Raw genomic sequence first — 19,584 nt, forward strand, 5'->3', positions numbered from 1 at the left:
GACGCGCACGCGTTTTCTGTTTATTAACCGCCTTTACTCTTAGACACAATCTCCTAACGTAGAGGGAAGCACGTTTTCATAAATAACTGATTTGAACTCACGTACGTGTCTTCGTCTAGCACCCACTCTTTCCCGCGAAAATCTCTCCCCCAAAACTCCCCACCCCCCTGTTCCTCCCGAGAATTCAAGATCCGAATATCTTAATCCAAATTTTCTGCTCCCAAGTACCCAAATTCCGTTCGCTGAATGCACTAGAAACGCAAATGCAATCCAGATGAGAAGAAATCCGCAATGTCTAGACTCCGCCCCGATTCCGCCAATCCGCCGCCGGAGGAGTCGCTCTCCGATGACAAAAACTCATCGGCGGCGTCCATCATCAAGCTCCGGAAAATCCCTCCGATTCCGACGAGGCAGAGGGCCAATGTCGACGAGAGTGAGGGTTTTGATTTAGGGAGCGGCGACCCGAATATCATCGAGCCCTCGACCCTGGGCCTCAATCAAATCAGGACGCGTTCAGGGCCGTTGCCTCTCAAGACGTCTAGTTCCCTCGGAACTTCTCATAATTTTCATAATTTTGAGAGTCAAGCAAAAGAAGGTGTCCATATAAGAACTAGATTATCCTCCATTTCGCAATTATCTGTTGTTGCCTCTGCCAAACAAGGGTGAACTGTTGTATCTTCTCACATTTGATGCCAGTTTTGTCCACGCATGTATTTATGTGAAATGCAAGTTGGAATGTGCACCATGAAATTAGTATGACAATGATGCTAGTTAGCTGGCCATTAATGCAACCATCAAAAAGAAAAAAAACAGCTGGTAGTAATGCAGAATAGGGAAGAGTTATTTGAGATAATTTGATCTTACATAAATAATCACTTCAGAGTTTGAGGACCATCTTTACAATGAAACAAAGGTTTTAGATTTGCCTAGGATTGAAGGGTCATCTGAGCTGAGGTGATAGCAAGTTTGAAGATTCATGTGGTGTGAGGATATAGTCCAACTTCAAGTTTCTGTTTTAGTAATGTTGATCAATTATCACACAAATCCATAATAGATTGAAAATTAAGTGTATAAATGAATGATATCATGCTTAATAGTGTCTTACCATTTGTAGGTAGAAGGGGCCATTTGAATCATCATTCAAAATCGCTGAGAGTTCTTTCACCCAGTAGGTCGGGGCCAGAGGTAATCAGTTGCCCCTTTGTTTTTTCATTTATTTAGCAGTATCATAGAGACTTGTATGATATTTCAGTTGAAATAAACTAGGTAGCTCAGCTTCATGTCATTGTGCTTATTGTAGGGTTATAATGCAGCTTTAGCCAAGGAAATGCAATCTCCACGTTTCCAGGCTATTCTGCGTTTAACCAGTGGCCGAAAAAAAAGAGTACCAGACATTAAGAGCTTTTCTCATGAACTTGATTCCAAAGGTGTCCGACCACTTCCATTTTGGAAATCTCGCGCCATTGGTCGCATGGAAGTATGTTAAATTCAATGTAGCCTCCTGTTTCTGCTTGTGAGAACATAGGTTTTCGTCTCTTTCTTCTTCTCTGTTTCATTTCAAACAATGCATATAACTTGGATGACATTATTTTTTCTAGGAAATTATGGTAATGGTACGCTCGAAATTTGACAAATTGAAGGATGAAGTTAATGCTGACTTAGGCATCTTTGCTGGAGATTTGGTGAGTGTACTTGAGAAGACTTCAGATTCTCATCCAGATTGGAAGGAGTGTTTAGAAGATTTGTTGGTAATAGCTAGACTGTGCGCAAAGATGTCTCCTAATGAGTTTTGGGCAAAATGTGAAGGCATTGTACAAAGTTTAGATGATCGACGTCAAGAGTTGCCTATGGGCACACTCAAGCAAGTGCATACCCGCCTCTTATTTATCCTCACTCGTTGCACTCGGCTTGTTCAGTTCCAAAAGGAAAGTGGTTATGAAGAAGATCATATACTGGCTTCACACCAGCTTAGCGATCTTGGAGTATACCCAGAGCGGACTTTTGTGTCATCCCTGGGTGCAACGGAAGGTGTTGACAGGCAAACTTATATTGTCCAAGAACCAGAAAAAAGCAGCCTGGTTAACAAACAAAACCATGCAACTGAAGAGGGTGACACTGCAAAAAGTGTTGCTTCCTCTGCAGGAAGTTTTAGGATGTCATCTTGGAAGAAACTTCCATCTGCAGCTGAAAAAAATAAAAAAAGCCACGACTCTGGTGACACTCCTAAGGATAAATCTCAGAAGTTGCGGCAGGAGAAAGAAGTAGAGAGTCCTGAGAATATAGAAACTCCCATCTGTCAGGCAGAACATGCTGCAGAACCCTTGAAAACAGAAAGAGTAACATGGGGAGTTTGGGATCAACACCATATGGCATATGAGGATTCATTGATCTGTAGAATATGTGAAGTCGAAATACCAATAGTCCATGTAGAGCAGCACTCAAGAATTTGTACAGTTGCTGACAGATGCGATTTAAAAGGTTTAACTGTAAATGAACGGCTTGAAAGAGTTGCTGAAACTCTTGAAAAAATACTTGAATCTTGGACCCCAAAAAGCTCAGACACGGGGGTAAGAAGTCCTGAAGTCGTGAGAGTGTCTGCATCAAGTGCACAAGAGGACTTGGGCGAGTTGTCACCAAAAGGAAACAATTTGTCTTACCGATGTTCTGAAGACATGATGGACTGTGTTAATGTGGCTGATAACTCTTTTCTTGTGGATGAACTTCACAGTTCACTGAATGTATCATGTCCATCACGAGCTCCACCAGCTGATCAAAGTAAGAAAGAATCATCAGCTGGGAGCTTGACCCCTCGTTCACCTTTAATAACCCCACGAATGACCCAGATAGAGCTTCTGCTGAGTGGACGCAAAACATTATCTGAATTTGAAAGTTATCAGCAGGTAGTGTTTATGATGCAATCTGCCTATTCTGCCAGATGCTAGAAAATCTATCTTCCATATTCTTTATTACTAAATGTCCTTGTTTCTTAACTCTTCATATAGCATGCAAATAAATCATGAGAAGTGCCGTTTTCACAATAAAGTAGTTAAAATTAGCAACACTAACTTTTTCTTAGCAAAAGGTAGGGTGCACAATTCTATTCGTCTTTGTTAAGACATAGAAGACCCCGTTAATTCTTATCAGTGATATATCCTCCATCAGCTGCTAGGTTTTACATGGTTAATGCTACCTGGATTTGAAGCTGGCAAAACCGGAACTAAGTCTCTTTTTCTCAGTAGCTTGCACCAAGTGGCCAAAAGGATTAAGCTCTTCTCCCCATACACTTCACTGATCAACTAGGAAATAAGGTTCAGCAATAACAGAGCTTCTGATATACAAAGTCTCTTCAAAGACTTAGAGCATAAACAATTATTTTCTCTGTTGTTCATGTACTACGAATTTTGAAGTCCCCCAACCTGGAACCTAATATCTAAAAATCAACTTCTGTAACTCTTTACTAGGTTGCTGATTTCCCTGTCGCTTAATTAGATTATATCTTCTCAGAATCACTACACAAACTGGAGCATTTAAGGAAGCAATGTAACAGTTTCCCCCAAACATCCACCTATGCATTTTCTGGAAAACCTCTTTAATGCACTTTCTTATGTAATTTTGGTTAACTGAAGGCACATCAAAGATTCAGATATAATATTTTGATCCTTGGAACACATTTCAAGTACTTTTATTTTTGGGACAAGTTGCTGTGGTTTAACTTCCTTATTACACCATGAACTTGCATGACAGATACATAAGCTGCTGGATATTGCTCGATCTGTAGTAAATGTTAACAGGACTGATTACAGTACATTGGAGTATATGATTGATCAGCTGGATAACCTCAAGTATGCCATTCATGATAGAAAGGTGGATGCTCTTGTTGTTGAGACATTTGGGAGGCGCATTGAGAAACTAATACAGTGAGTTACAGTTTCACATCATTAAATGCGGTGCAACTTTCTCATGTATGCATGTAAATGAATTTTTTTCTGGTCTAGCACTGCAAAACTGAGAATGCTTCATAGTTTTAGAAGAGTATAACCAAACTCTTACATTGGCATGCTGTGGTTTTATGTAGCATACCAGATCTTCATAATTTGACTTCCATCTGGCTGATCATGAATTCTTCAGGGAAAAATATGTATTTCTATGTGATCAGATTGATGATGAAAAGGCAGACTTACTAAATAATGTGGCTGATGAAGATACTTCGGTGGAGGAAGATACAGTTCGCAGTTTGCGTGCAAGCCCTATTAATCCATGTACGAAAGATCGAACATCCATTGAAGATTTTGAAATAATTAAGCCTATAAGCAGAGGTGCTTTTGGACGAGTTTTTTTGGCTAGGAAAAGGGCAACTGGTGACTTATTTGCAATAAAGGTCAGATTCTGTCAAAGTTCATAAAATGTCAATTGCCCAGGTTGAGTAACTGTTCCTTGATTAGCGACACAATTTTATGTTGATGGAGTCTAATTTTAGCAAAATCTTTGCAGGTTTTGAAGAAAGCTGATATGATTCGCAAAAATGCAGTGGAAAGTATCTTAGCTGAACGTGATATCCTAATATCAGTTCGTAATCCTTTTGTGGTAAGTAGATTTTATAAGTTAAAGACATGCACTTATTTGTGAGTGAATGGAACAAAAACTTCGTGAAAGTACTTCACTAATTTACAATCTAACGATGAACAGGTCAGATTTTTCTATTCTTTCACATGTAGGGAAAATCTTTATTTGGTTATGGAGTACTTAAATGGAGGAGATCTTTTCTCTTTGCTGAGAAATCTAGGCTGCTTGGAGGAAGATATGGCACGTGTTTATATAGCAGAAGTTGTAAGGACCTCTATTACTATTTTTGTAACCTGGAGATTCTTGGCAGTTAGCCAGGTTAAACCTTAAAAAAAGATTAATATTCATTATCTGTTACTTTCAGGTACTTGCTTTAGAGTACCTGCACTCCTTAAATGTCATTCATAGAGACTTGAAGCCAGATAATCTGCTGATAGGTCCTGATGGTCACATCAAGGTAAATATATGGATGTTCTTTGTAACACTATAAGCATGAGATGTCTTTAAAGCCTGATGTCAGATTTCTCTGTTTGTTAAGTAATACTCACAGAAAAAAGAGAATTTATTTGAAACTAAACGGTCTATAATAATATCCAATTTTTTTTGACTTTAGAAAAGCCATGAACAATAGCTTTCTATGTATTTGCATGTAGTTTCCACAAGCTGTTTCCCACTGCAATGATTTTACTGTAAATGTGGGAGAGTATTTCATTTTTATAAAATGGAAAGTTCGTCTTGTTTAAGACGAGTTAAGTTGATGTCTTAGGTAGAATATGATATATTTGACCAGACAAAGGAAAGTTTTATTCTGTTTCTTAATAGAATTGAAATGGTGAAGTAAGTGACAAAATCTTTAAGCAAATTTTGTGTTCTTTGATCTTGAGCATATTCAGATGTCTGGAGTTTGCTTGATGTAACTGTACAACTTGTACTATGATTTCATCAAGAGAATTTTCTTTTCTTGTTTTCCGTAGTCAATGAGATTGGGTTGAGTAATTCAAAATGTATATGAAAGAAGCTCGCTTTGTGAGCCTCTTATGCGGCAGTATGCTTGTTGATTCAGTAATTTTCTAGACATTCATGAACAGTGCGCATCAGAGTGTACACCCTTTACATAATTATTTTTGCGTCCAGTATGCATTAGAATATGTACACTTAGACAATGTATTTCTGCATTTATTTGATCATGAATCTGCTTCTTATTGTGCAGTTGACAGATTTTGGGCTCTCCAAAGTTGGTCTTATAAATAGCACCGATGACTTATCGGGTCCATCTGCTTTTCTTGGAGTCGATAAACCAAAAGCGACAGTAAACTCATCTGTGAAAAGAGAACAGAGGAAAAAACATTCTGTAGTTGGCACCCCGGACTATTTGGCACCTGAGATACTTCTCGGCATGGGACATGGTTCGAACTTTGAAATCCAATGTTTTATATAATGAGTGGAATAGTCAAAAGATATTATGTTCTATATTGTATTAATTGTTCTTGTCTTTACTGTGTTTTTTTAGGTGCAACAGCTGATTGGTGGTCAGTGGGTGTCATCCTCTTTGAGCTGCTAGTTGGTATTCCGCCTTTTAACGCAGAACATCCACAGGTATGCCATCAGTCATTTCGGATGAATTGACAATGAATGTAGTTGTGCTGTTTTTTGCTTTATCTCTTCATTGTGATATTCTGAATAGATAAGCTTTTCCATCAACCTGATTTGGGTCATTGGATAATGACTGTAAACTTGATCACATGAAGCGGATCCTATCTCGGATGGATGTTCCTGAGTTGGTGATTATGAAAACTTCAAATGGAAGTCTCATCTGAAAGGATGAACTTGTCTGTAATGGCTATACCGGCGTTCCTGTTTGTTTATCCGTAGCTCTATACAACCACTAGATAACTGAAAATGAGAATGCATTTAAGTTTCATTTATGTCCCTGAAACATTGATAAATGCTTCTGCAATTGGTTAATTTGGTTTGAGCATGGCCTGCAATACCATATCTCTTTCTCTACTAAGCCTCTGGATTCATTGGCTTCAAGTTTTCTCCTAATATTTGGAGCACAAATGCAATTGAATTTGAAAGTCTGTTTACACGTCCCATTGTCCACAATTTCACATAATTATGTTCGTATTTCCGTTCATATGCTTAATTATTGTCCCTTCTATGCCATATTTATTTGATTGTTAGTTAGTTGAAAGAATGTGCATAATTCATTGAAGTGGTCATGTCGGTTCACATACTTAATAGGTTACTTGCAATAAGCTGCAGAGAACTGGCATGGATTAATGTCATTGGCTATGTATTTATTTACTTGCTCATTTTGCTATTCTACCCTCTCTCTTTCTCTTTCTTTTTTCGTTTCTTTTTTCTTCTTCTGGGTGGGGGGAGGTAATAGCTTCATTGAGTTGGTGAAGGGATAGCATACAACCTGTATAGTTACACCGAAAAGATATTCAGGCGGATGGGCCCTGAACCCTAGCCTCCCAGGATTACATAAACTTACAAGCAAACTTTTTTCCTGAAAGTTTGGGATCCAAGTTCATATGATGGTGATCATTGATGGGATGGAGCAAAATGAAGTACCTCTCTTCCAATTGTTGTCACAGTCACTTTCTGACATGTCAGCATGCAATTCAGCAAAGGTTGCGGATATTTTCAGTCGTGTCATATATTTCCTTAATAGATGACTGCAATAAATATGATAGTGAGACCCATATATGTGAAATTTGGTCACCGTCTATGACTATAATAGCACAAAGCTTTCTGTAATTCCAGAAAGTCGGTAAGGGCTTTGTGGTAATTACTTTTAGCTACTTGAATGGTTATCCCTTCAAGAATATCAGCATTAGCCATCACAGTGGTAAATTGTCAGTAGATACTTCTAGTCATATATTAACGGAAACTAGGAATTTGATTTGATACTCATAACTCATTGCCGTTATTTGGATAAACAGTTTGGAAACTATTATAATGGGTCTAAATGAGGGTTATGGCACTTGGGGGCACTGTCTTAGTTATCGAGCCTTCCCATTCTGAAATTTTAAGTTTTAGCATTTAAATGACTTGGGCAGACTGTGATGGGTGTCGAATCCACAAAAAATAATTCCTATAAACACTTTTGTAGAAGTGTGAGTAGCGTCGAATTCACAAGAATTGGTTTTAAATTAATTCCTTCAAAAATAAAATAATTAGGGGTTTTTTGATTGTTTCATTTTGAGGGCATCAAGATTCTTCGATGTCTTTTGGTATATCTCTCAATAATTGTTTCAGGTAATCGTTAATGCAGCCTGCACAGTTACATATTTTATGCCCTACTGGATTTTGTTGAATTCCATAAAACTATTATCTAATCAGCTTATTGTAGTTTATTTGCCTTAGCGCGCCATTGACTACTATGTCCAGTCTCATTGATAACTACATAAAGGGGTAAAATTTTGCTCCATCTGAAGTAGATAATGGTGGAAAATTTTAAAATGGTTGTGGAATTAATTGCTATCTCTTGTTAAGAACTCATAGACCTTACTGATCATGGTAGTATTGATAATTCTTTTTCTGATGCAGCAAATTTTCAACAATATTATAAACAGAGACATACCCTGGCCCAAGATACCAGAAGAAATGAGCTATGAAGCATCTGATCTAATTAACAAGTAAGTGTGACATTTATTTTCTTACATGGCTGCATTGCAGTCAGTTTTATTTAAAGATCGATGTCTGTTTGAATTATGAAACTTTATGGTCCAAATTTCAAATAGCATATATTACTATGTTGCAAAAGAAGTAATTGGATGCAGTAAATAAAGTGACAAAATCATGTGCGGTATATAGGCTGTTTGCAAGTCATACCATCATGTCGTGTGAGTTGAAATTAGTAACACATCATCTAGAAAAGAAATCTTAAAGCAGGCAATTTTGGAAGCCTTTTCTTCTCCTTCTCATGGTGATAGTCAATCAACTTTTGGGGTAATTATTAATGAAGACCGTTTTGCAGGAATATTTCCAACCTTTGGCTGCTTAAGTCCGTGAACAAAAATATATTTTTATACTGGGCAATTCTTATCCAGTTCCTTTCTTCTCCCACATTAAGTGTTGCCATTATTCTGAAGCTTTATGTTATCTTAATGTATATGGTATATAATTGTTACTGCAGCAACGCTAGTTTGAAGAAGATTAGGTAAGAAGTTCATCTAGACTAACATTTCTTGCTTTTTTCTTGTAAACTGTGTAATTGAAGAAGACATTTGTGCTCCTTTTTAGGTTGCTGATTGAAAATCCAGTTCAGAGATTAGGTGCCACTGGAGCTGGAGAGGTATATGATTAATCTAATAGGGTTCTGTTGATTTGGTACAATGTAGGAAATAACTTTCCCTCTTTCTTACTCAGGTTAAACGACATTCCTTTTTCAAAGATATTAATTGGGACACTCTTGCGAGGCAGAAGGTCTCATCTACTTCCGCTGGACCACACACAATTCAGGAAAACGCACATTGATTCACTTCCAAAATCAGTTCCTAACCCTCATCTTCTCTCTTGCACAGGCAGCATTCATACCTTCAGTTGATGCGCATGATACGAGTTATTTTATGAGCCGATATATCTGGAACCTTGAAGAGGAAAATAGAGGTAGTGATGTAGATGACATGACTGACACAGGCAGTGCATCCTGCAGCAGCAGTTCATACAGCAACTTACAGGACGAAGATGTAAGCTTATACAATAACATTTATTCCATATTCCTCCGAAAGATGGAAAGACTTAGACTCCTAAGTTAATCTCAAATCTACTGAATTTCAAAAGCTGAATAAGAGAAGCATTTCTATTGCTTAATATATGAGAAGATATAAAGTTAGTGGTTAAGACCAGTTCTAGAATGAAAAATATCCATAAAACGGATTTCTTAATATTCCTCTTTGGGAGAAGTGCTTCCTAATTTGCAAGTATTTGTTTGAAACATTATTTAATGATTAACTTGAGAGAAAAAATGAGTAACTAACTTGAGAAATATGCTCTCACCCATGCTCACTTTGCTGAATGAATTTCTACGGATGTTACTCTGGGTGAATATCACTAACTTATAGAGGCGCCAAACATCCATTGCTTCTATAAATGCATTGCTAACAATAAGACCCCATCTGACAAGCGCTTTCAAACATCTTACAATGTCTAGATGTCTTTCGATACTTTCCCCATCTTAACTTATATGTCAAAGGGTTAAGTACATCTTTTCTGGTTAATGACAACATAAACTGAAGTATTTGTCTGGACCTGGATTTTATCAAATTGTCAATGTCAAACGACTGCCTGAATTACTTTAATTTATGTTCCCTTGTTGAATCATAGCTGATCAAAGATTGGTTACACCTTTACTTGGACCAAAACTATTTACTTTTTGATTAATTTGCAGTTCTATTCTGAATCATTTCATATAATCACTTGTAATCTAATGAAATGTAGCCCAAACTATCCTGCTTTCTTGGGTTTAAAACTGATAACCTTTCATTCTCAGGGGGATGAATGTGGACATTTAGCAGATTTCGTTGCGCCCTCCCTTGACATGAATTACTCTTTCAGTAATTTCTCATTTAAGGTGAGAACCTTTAGTCAAGAAGCTTGCACTGATCTTGCAAACGTCTATGAATCTTATCAGATCACTTCAAGTTTTTCCACTGTCACAGAAGAATATGCATCTGATGCATGTGTTCAAGTCCAACGCATTAGCCAACATCTTAATATCTATTTATTTTTGTCAATCAGAACTTGTCGCAGCTAGCTTCCATTAATTATGATTTGGTTACGAAGAAATCAAATACAGGCTGAAGAACCATCTATTCCATAACACAGTATGTCACTTTATAAGCTGAAGACCTGTTTTGGCAGCCAGCCCCAGAAACTCCTGTTGTAATTGCCTCAAGGATAGTTGAGATGCCAAAATGAACTTGGTTGCCTGCTCACTGAGATTACGCGAGCCATATAGTGTAAGAGCTACACAATCCTAAAACGAAGAATGGACTGTTGCAGCAAACAAGCCTTGATCCTCCCTGTGCATGTGAGAAGGTGGATGCTCATACTTTATACACTGCATAAATCTTACTTTAAACCCCCCCACCACCCAGCCTCCTTGTATATACGGTATTTTTTTGGTAGACGTGTTTTTAATGATAAACTCCACAATTTGGACTTAGGTCCTTTTTATTTCTTTGGAGCAGTTGGAATTCCTTTGTGTTCATATTATTCATGTAAAAGATGAATAAGGCAGTTTATATGGGATGAATCTATTGAAATCCTCATACTTGTGATTTGTCATTGGGATAATTATACAAATGTCCCCTAAAATTTAAGATTGAAATTATCCCTTTGAAAATACTATTTTGTAGAATCTATTATGATAATCTCCATTAATGTACTTGTATTCTCAGTTTTTATGAGACATATTTCCAGTAATTATTTTACTGATATAAGAACAACAGTATATGTGAAATTATACAAGAATCTTATCCAGAAACGAAAGAAATATATTTTTATATTTTGGGGTTTATTTTTCTCACAGTGCATTTCAGCAGTATACTTTCTCAAAGCACTTCAAACTAGAACACAACAAACTCCATCAAACTTAAGAATCCAACTTTCATAATTTATAAAACTTACTGTAGTGATCTATCTATCCTTGATAGGAGACGGCCCTTTTGATGTTCAAAATAATCTTGATCTGCCATTTTTTTAGGTTAATTGATTGAATTTAACTTCCATACTCATCAAAATCTTTCATAACTACCCTATCTTATATGTATTTTAGGTAATTCTCAACTTTACAAAAAATAAGTAATATTATTTAAAAATAATTGCTTACATGATGTTTGAACGAGTACATAGGTTTTCAAAACATTTTAAGATGTTTGGAAATTTATAAATTGGTAAAAAAAAAGAGCTTATAAAAAATAAGATGTTATGAGTTTGTAAATTTCATTAAAAAAAATAAAGAGTTCTCACCATATTTATAAAAATTTAACAAATGTTTTTCAATTATGGTCATATTAATTATACAGTTGTCAACACTACATCTTACAATTTTTATAACTTTATTTTATTCAAACACTTTGAAAACGTACTTAAAATAATATATAACAGTCTATAAATTATAAAAATATTTTATAAATTATAAATTTATAAAATAGTTCAAATAAACTTAACCAAACACCCTCTTATTATTATTATTTACATTTTACAATTATTGTACCAGAATGGAGTTGCTCATTACGAATGGGGCAAGAGCAAACGGGTTTGGATTCAGCAGTCCAATGCACCGAACCGCACCGGTCAACTGATGGGCATTAGAGTTAGACCCGCCCCCTATTAAAATGATGGACGTGGTGTATACACCCGTTCTATCCCAAAATTTTGACAAGTAAACAAACACAGGAAATTGCATTTTCCCACCACACGGACAGCATACACATGGACACAGTCTTGTACCTGTTCGACAGAAAGTCACCCCCAAAAGCAGAAGAACAACCCATTCTTCAAACTCCAAACTGAAACTCTCTCTCTCTCTCTCTGCCTGCGTTTTCTGTTTTGATTTTATTTTGTACATTTACCAAGGATCAGGTATGTGGAGGCGCGTGGCCTCTCTGTCGCCGCTGGTTTCTCGCTCCAAATCACGCCTTCTCGATCAAGTATTTGATTACCTTTTTCATTGGCAATTGATTTATTTTTTTGGTTTGTTTCTCGTGAGATTTTGGCTTGATGAACTGAATGTTCTTCTCTACTTAGGTGCAGGTGGCCAATGGATTTAATGTTTGGCAAGTGTTCAGTACTCAAGTTCTGAATCCGGTATCGTGTTTGTTTTTCTGTTGTTGGATTGTTAATTTTCTCTGATCAATATTCTCAGCTATTTCTCTCGTTTTGATTGCTGTCATGAATTCAAAAACAAAGTTCTCGTTCAGCTGTAGTTGATTTCCGGGAGAATTATGGATGCCTTCTCCAAGCTAGTTTTCACGTGCTAAGCTCTATGTAGCATGATAACTTGGTGCTTGTTATTCTCTAGGGCACTACTGATCTGATCCTTAATTGTTCTGTCCTCTTGTGTGACTATTTATTTCAACATTCTACGGTGCGAGAATGCATGTTAACTGAGCATGTCCATCTTCCGGGAATACCTTTTGATTCAAGAACGATGTCTTACTTGTTGACCCCTTGGTTGTCACGTTTTATCTTTTTTCATCTGTTTAATTAGTGCCTTTTTCACGGGATGGATATAAGCTACTTGATAGTTCCCCTTTTAAGCTTCATTTGAGATTTGCTTTATGCAGCCTGAAATGTTCTGTTTCTCAGTTTCTTTTGGTTTCCACATATATTTATGTGTTTTATGTTTATCAGTGCAAGCTATTAAGTCCAGTTTCTTTTATGTATATCATGGAAGGTTTTCTTAATTGAACGTCGGAGTTCTTATACTTTTAACAAGATGTTGATTGGTATATTAATATTTTGCATTTTCCTAATGGACGCAGACAGAAGGTGGAGTCTCTGATAGAAGAAGAACCCCATTGGTAACTTTTGTGTTGGGTAATTAACATACAGCTGCTTGTCTGGATCATACTTCCTTGCTTTGCTGGTTTAGAACTCAAGTTGGTGCTCTTATTAATGTTCGCTTGAGCGTGTGATGTTGCACTTCTTTAGCTGGTTATGATGCAAACAAACTAGCTGCCTGATATGATAGTATTCTTGCATCATGCACTAAAAGTTTCTTCATCTGGACACATTATGCCATGTATAAGTGTTTCAGGAGTAGCAATGAACGATGTGAAGCATTTGGCGCCATTGTCGTTGTTTCCTATCTCATTGAAATTTTTACTTCAGAAACTATTCCACTGAATTTGTAATATGCTCTAAAGTTCATATGAAATATTGATGTGGAAAGTTCCTACAAAGAAAACCACATGTAAAAACCCAAGTCACTCAAGAACTACCATGGAATATATGCAGTGAACCATAGAAACATTCAGAAATTGAAAAAAGGATCTACAATTTGGGGATTCGTATTTTCACCTCACTCTGCATTGCTCTCATGATCCACTGGAATTACAGAGGGATGATTCTGATCTCATAGTTGCGCTTTCAGGGGGTCCAGGGAGCGGAAAAGGTACTCAATGTACAAGGATTGTTGAAACCTTTGGGTTTACCCACTTAAGCGCTGGTGATCTTTTGAGAAAAGAAATTTCTTCTAATAGTGAAAATGGGTACAGTACCACATTTCTTCTGACATGCATTTGGTTTTTGACATCTTACCTAGATTTGTGACTGATGATGGCATCCTACTGCAGTTCCATGATTCTTAATACAATCAGGGAAGGGAAAATTGTTCCCTCAGAAGTGACTGTTAAACTAATACAAAAGGCCATTGAAGCAAGTGAAAATGATAGATTTCTTATTGATGGTTTTCCAAGAAGTGAAGAGAATCGTATAGCATACGAACGAGTTGTGAGTTTCTTTCTTCTGGTGACATTAATCAAACTTCTTTTTCATATGGCTAATTGAAGAAATCCTTAAGTAAGATTTTGATGAGTAAGTTGTTTATAGCTGCATGGTGGGAAGTGTCTATATGCTATTGGCATGAATATTTACTGGTAAGCAATAAGTGCAGATTGGCGCTGAACCAGATATTGTGCTTTTTTTTGATTGTCCTGTAGAAGAAATGGTGAAACGAGTTTTAAACCGTAATCAGGTGCATTCCGTATATCTATTTTCTCCACAGTTAGTCATTTCTTTTCTTCCGTCCCAAATCTGAAGAATTAGTGTTTTCTTTCCTAGGGACGAGTTGATGATAATATTGATACAGTCAAGGAAAGGTTGAAGGTATTTACGGAACTAAACCTTCCTGTCATCAAGTACTACTCTGAGAAAGGAAAACTCTACAAGGTATCAATTTGGTATGTTGATAACAGCAATGTATTGTAAACACTCACCATCTTGGTCACTTTGCATGTTACGGACATCAACAACTTACCTAGTAGGGGCTTATCTGTTTATGATGAAAGAAAGAAATTCCCACATTAATCATAAAATAAAGAAATAAGAGACCCTTCTGCTACATTCATTTCATGTATGTGCTGTTCTGCTTTTGTAATATGATTCGATTTTTTGTTTCAGTTACTGAGCTTGTTATATGTTTAATCATACAACTTCCACAATTACTAAATGCTTGCAGATTGACGCTACTGGATCCGAAGATGAAATATTTGAGAGAGTTCGCCCAGTTTTTGCTGTATTAAGGTATCCAATTTCATTTAGTAATCTATTGCTTTAATAAACTTTTATAAATAATTTATAATTGGATGTTTTCAGTTGCTCTTGACAATCAGATGTTGATATGCCTGTAATGTCAATGTTCATTTCGCTAGCCTTCTTAAAACTCATCACTTTCTGTCCACATGGAGGATGTTGAATTAAAACATACATACTTCCACCCTGCTTCTTAGGATGTTCATCTACTGTCTGCGAGAAGTTTGTAGAATTGAAGCCATCTATTTTTGTGCTTAAATCGAGTTTGCCTTTTCATTTAGCATCAAATTATTTATGGAACTTAGGTGAACCTCCTTTTCAACTAGACTGAAACGTATCCTCTTCACTGCAGGTGATCCTCTGAAGATAAATCCACTCTGTAAGTTGAGAAACTTTACAAACTTTCAAAAGATCTTCCTTTCGGCTACCTGGTCTTTTTTTTTTGCTGACCGGCATTAAACTGTCATTCTTCTGAAGAACCTATGAATCTGTGACAAAATAAACACTCATCAGTCTGCTGATCAAAGGCAGTTCTTTATCCTTTTGCGCATGTTTCTGCTGCTAATCTCAAATGGTGTGTTGTACATAACACAACAAAGACATGGCATCATACGTACTGCGCTGGAAGTAGCATACAAAACAAACTTCAACACAATGCAATAGACTCATCGCATGCCATCAGAAATAATTGAGACATTTATATTTGCATTAACCATCTGGACCGCTGCAGCGTAATGCTACTTACGATTCATTGTTATGTGGTATTTCTACTTGAAGGTTATAAGCCAGGCAGTTTTAGTTGCGATCTCTAATACTTTAATGAAAGATTATGGCTTAGATTGTGGTTTATGCTTATGAAATTTGTGTCCAACTCCGTTCCATGCATAATATTTGCTAATTTTTTGTTGGTTGAAATGTTTTACCAGATTGATCTTAATTAAAATTTTATTTGGTGTTAGGTTCTAATTGCAAAAGAAATGAACTATATTTAGTACTTTTTGTTCCATGCTCTGAGTCCTATCTTCTATAAATAGTAGGGGTGAGCCAACCCCCACCCAGCCCATGTCTAGTTCATAAAGGGAAAGAAGGAAAAAGTACCGGAAAGATAAGCTTTAAACCCAAGCAAATCCTGTCTTACTATAATCCAACTCTTGGAATACAATCCCAGAAGTATTGCTGGATGATCAGGTCTAGTTGAATGTAAGCAAATTACAAGGCAACCGAGCTTTAAATTTGAGTCTCATGCTAAACGATCGTACGAGTTAATTTGCAAGAAAAGAACTAGGAAAGTGGGAGAAAGAAATTAATATTCACCCAACTTCTTGAATTTAAGACAGCTGATTTTATAAATTTATACTATTTACTAAGTGTGCAGGAAATAAAAGTAACTGTTTTTGGTTGTCAATATATATATAGATTGAAATGCTCTCAAGCATACTAATTATTGCAAAAAGTTAACATCTATTTATAATTTTTAGTAATATTCTATTCATATACATTTAAAAATAATAAAATTTATTGATGAAATTATCAGTTTTGATATGTTCTTTATTTTATTTTTCTTGTCGTTCATATAATTAATAAATATAAAAAAAAATAAACTATTCACACTCATGAGTGTGCTCCTTTCCCAATCATTACTGCACAACTTGAGAAGACTGTTAATGCACTCCATTTATTAACCAATAAAAAGAGATGTTTTATTTGCATTTTCTGGAAAGGAAACCAATAAAAGAATTTCATTACTTCACTTTCATTTTAGTTGATCTGATTGACATAAAGATAAAATAAGGGAACATTTATATGCTTTGTTGCATGTAAACAAATATTCCTCAAATGCTACTTCCTCTGATTCATTCAGCAAAAGCATGAACTTGTGCTTCTTGAATACAGCATGTCTCGGCAGAAATTTTTCATGTTCCAGCGCAAAGAAGAAATATGAAAAACATGATAAGATTTACCAAACCAAGAAATCGAAACTCCCTTTCCCAAGATCCTACCCAACCCCACTCTTAACAGACCAGAAAATCCAGTCGCAATCAAAGCTCCAGGCCCTTGAAACTGTCATAAACAAGTTAGAATCCTCACTCAAAAATGGTGTAGTCATCAACGACCCTCAAATCTTTGCATCCCTTCTGGAGACCTGCTTCCAATTGAAAGCAATTGATTACGGGATTAAAGTTCATGGGCTTATTCCCGAGAAGCTTTTACGTAAGAATGTGGGCATCTTGTCCAAGCTTCTGCGGTTGTATGCTTGTAATGGGCAGGTGGAAAAGGCTCACGAGATGTTTGATGTAATGCCTGACAGAAACTCGTCGGCTTTTCCCTGGAATTCGCTTATTTCGGGTTATGCGGAGGAGGGTCTGTATGAAGATGCTTTGGCGTTGTATTTTCAGATGGTGGAAGAGGGAGTGGAGCCTGATCAGTACACTTTTCCGAGGGTGTTGAAAGCTTGTGGAGGAGTGGGTATGATTCAAGTTGGTGAAGAAGTCCATCGTCATGTGATTCGTTTTGGGTTTGGAAACAATACGTTTGTGTTAAATGCACTTGTCGATATGTATGCTAAGTGTGGAGATATTATTAGAGCTAGGAAGGTTTTTAATAGCATTGATAAAAAAGCATTGGTTTCTTGGAATTCAATGATTGTTGGGTATATTAGGCATGGTCTTATAGTGGAAGCAATGTCCATATTGCGGTGGATGATAGAAGAGGGATGTGAACCTGACTCAGTTACGCTGTCTGCGGTTCTGACTAGTATGTCGCCTTATAAAATTGGAACACAAATTCACGGATGGGTTTTCCGTAGAGGGACTGAGTGGAATTTATCTGTTGCTAATTCTATGATTGTTTTCTACTCGAACCAAGATAAGTTGGAAAAGGTAAAATGGTTGTTTGAATGCATGCCGAAAAGGGATGTGGTATCGTGGAATTCTATAATTTCAGCTCACTCAAAGGATTCTGCAGCCATAGAGTACTTCAACCGTATGATGGACTCTGATGCCTCACCAGATGGTATTACATTTGTACCTTTGTTATCTGCTTGTGCTCATTTGGGAATGGTGAAGGATGGGGAGAGGATGTTTTCAATGATGGTTGAGAGGTATCAGATTAGTCCAAGTATGGAGCACTATGCTTGTATGGTCAATCTTTACGCGAGGGCAGGATTGCTTAGTGAAGCATATGACTTTGTGGTGAACAGAATGGAGATTGAGGCTGGTCCGACTGTTTGGGGAGCATTGCTGTATGGTTGTTATCTTCACGGCAATGCCGAAGTTGGAGAGATAGCTGCAAACCATCTGTTTGAGTTGGAGCCGGATGGTGAACACAATTTTGAACTCTTGATCAAGATTTATCGTAAAGCTGGTCGCTATAAGGATATAGAAAGAATAAGAAGTATGATGATGGAAAGAGGACTAGAACTATAGGTTGCTTCCCTTTTAGCAGTAAGAGGAAATATCGCTTCCACTGGCAATGATGGAGATGTCTTGTAACTACTATGGTGTTCTATTTACTTATGCTGGCTTCATGGAAGGCAAGGGACATCACTTGAATTTCTGGTCTCTATGATTCATTGAATCAGAACATACTTCCATGAGTTTACCCAACTTGATTCCCTTGCTTCACAGATACATTCTCCAACATGATACAAACGAGAGAACACCGTACAGCCAGGTTCTTGATTGAAGAAACATGTTCAATATATACTTCCATTGCTGCTACATTTTATATGAAATGAAAAGCTTCCCAACTCGCAGCCCAAAACAGTTAAAAGTAATGAACATTCAAAACTGACGAAATCATCTGTGCTGCCTAAAATTCTTGCTTTTGTGTGGATTGGATTGTCAAGTGTACAAATTTATTATTCTTGAATCTCCATGTTCCCAAGTCAAAAATGGATGCATAGATGCTTCTGAACTCTGTTGTCATTGCATAGTAATTAATTATTGGTTGTGAAATTGAATTGCTGGCTGCTTAGCACCAACAGTTTAAGGTGCAGTCAGTAAACATGCTGTCTGAATGCTTGACATTGACATTGTCTACAATAGCAATATTTTCCTTTTAAATTGGAGTTGAATGCTAATTAATGGGAAATTCTAATTCAGACTGGATTTGGTTGAACTTGAACCAATTATACAGTAAATGTGATTCACTTGCCGTATGATTGGTCGACAGTTAAAAAAAAAAAAATCAATTACATTAACAAATATATTACACTTTCTTTGTGAATGATTTGAATTAACCAAGCTTAAGAATTCTCCAATTAGTACTACAGGGACGGCCTCCTTTGCTGCTGCTGCTGTGCTCTTTCAATAATATATTGATGTCATTTTCATAAAATGTCGACGTCAAAGGTTTATATATTCTTAAAATAAATGTATATCCATTTTTGGCGTACGAGCATTATTGCATGCAGAAGTCAGCAGAACAGCAGAAGGGCCCTGCTGGCTGCTACTGACTCTAAAGATTTAATATATATGGGCTTTTCAAACTGGTCCATACACCGTATTTATATCTCTACTGGCCCACAACTGGTGGGCTGGGGCCCATTCTCTTCGTAATTAATCCCCTCAATCAGCATACCTAATACCCTAATGTAGTTCCCATTTCCCCCTGTTGGAAACACTAAAATGGCAATTATGGGGACACCTCGAGGATCATCAAGAGAATCTCTTCACATGTGATGTCCCTCTTGATAATGAAATATCAACACCATGCTTAATATATAAAACTCTCCTCAATAAGCTCTGA

General features: G+C 36.8%; 3 protein-coding genes across 7 annotated transcripts; all 3 read left to right on the top strand.

Annotated features, from left to right (window-relative positions):
* Positions 1 to 90: 90 nt before the first annotated feature.
* IRE (AGC (cAMP-dependent, cGMP-dependent and protein kinase C) kinase family protein) lies at positions 91 to 10,858 on the top strand. Its single transcript, XM_011078021.3, is given in 18 exon segments — positions 91 to 595; positions 1,115 to 1,185; positions 1,301 to 1,477; positions 1,599 to 2,900; positions 3,745 to 3,917; positions 4,129 to 4,378; positions 4,492 to 4,584; positions 4,687 to 4,827; positions 4,928 to 5,020; positions 5,774 to 5,969; positions 6,074 to 6,159; positions 8,122 to 8,210; positions 8,818 to 8,869; positions 8,944 to 9,000; positions 9,099 to 9,263; positions 10,067 to 10,147; positions 10,315 to 10,358; positions 10,360 to 10,858. Coding segments are annotated over 18 exon segments (3,411 nt in total). The 5' UTR covers positions 91 to 291; the 3' UTR covers positions 10,397 to 10,858.
* A 1,073-nt stretch (positions 10,859 to 11,931) lies between these two features.
* Positions 11,932 to 15,373, top strand: LOC105160583 (P-loop containing nucleoside triphosphate hydrolases superfamily protein). 5 transcript variants are annotated; one of them, XR_016065160.1, is made up of 10 exons: positions 11,932 to 12,230; positions 12,328 to 12,387; positions 13,065 to 13,119; positions 13,676 to 13,793; positions 13,878 to 14,034; positions 14,198 to 14,278; positions 14,365 to 14,483; positions 14,762 to 14,826; positions 15,188 to 15,214; positions 15,313 to 15,373. XR_016065160.1 is itself a non-coding variant. In XM_011078024.3 (10 exons), exons 1-9 carry the CDS (start codon positions 12,165 to 12,167, stop codon positions 15,189 to 15,191), a joined length of 714 nt encoding a protein of 237 aa, XP_011076326.1. In that variant the 5' UTR covers positions 11,932 to 12,164; the 3' UTR covers positions 15,192 to 15,214; positions 15,313 to 15,373. The 5 variants fall into 5 exon arrangements, 3 of the variants coding, with proteins under 3 accessions (XP_011076326.1, XP_011076325.1, XP_088735693.1); XM_011078024.3 differs by having other exon boundaries at positions 14,365 to 14,472; XR_002287015.2 differs by having other exon boundaries at positions 15,188 to 15,373.
* A 1,037-nt stretch (positions 15,374 to 16,410) lies between these two features.
* OTP70 (Tetratricopeptide repeat (TPR)-like superfamily protein) lies at positions 16,411 to 18,899 on the top strand. The gene has a single exon (XM_011078022.3). The coding sequence runs from the start codon at positions 16,704 to 16,706 to the stop codon at positions 18,258 to 18,260; it is 1,557 nt and encodes a 518-aa protein (XP_011076324.1). The 5' UTR covers positions 16,411 to 16,703; the 3' UTR covers positions 18,261 to 18,899.
* The last annotated feature ends 685 nt before the right edge of the window (positions 18,900 to 19,584 follow it).

This window comes from Sesamum indicum, linkage group LG4 (assembly GCF_026168435.1).
Source record: "Sesamum indicum cultivar Baizhima isolate 11 linkage group LG4, ASM2616843v1, whole genome shotgun sequence".
In the NCBI taxonomy this organism is placed as follows: Eukaryota; Viridiplantae; Streptophyta; class Magnoliopsida; order Lamiales; family Pedaliaceae; genus Sesamum; species Sesamum indicum.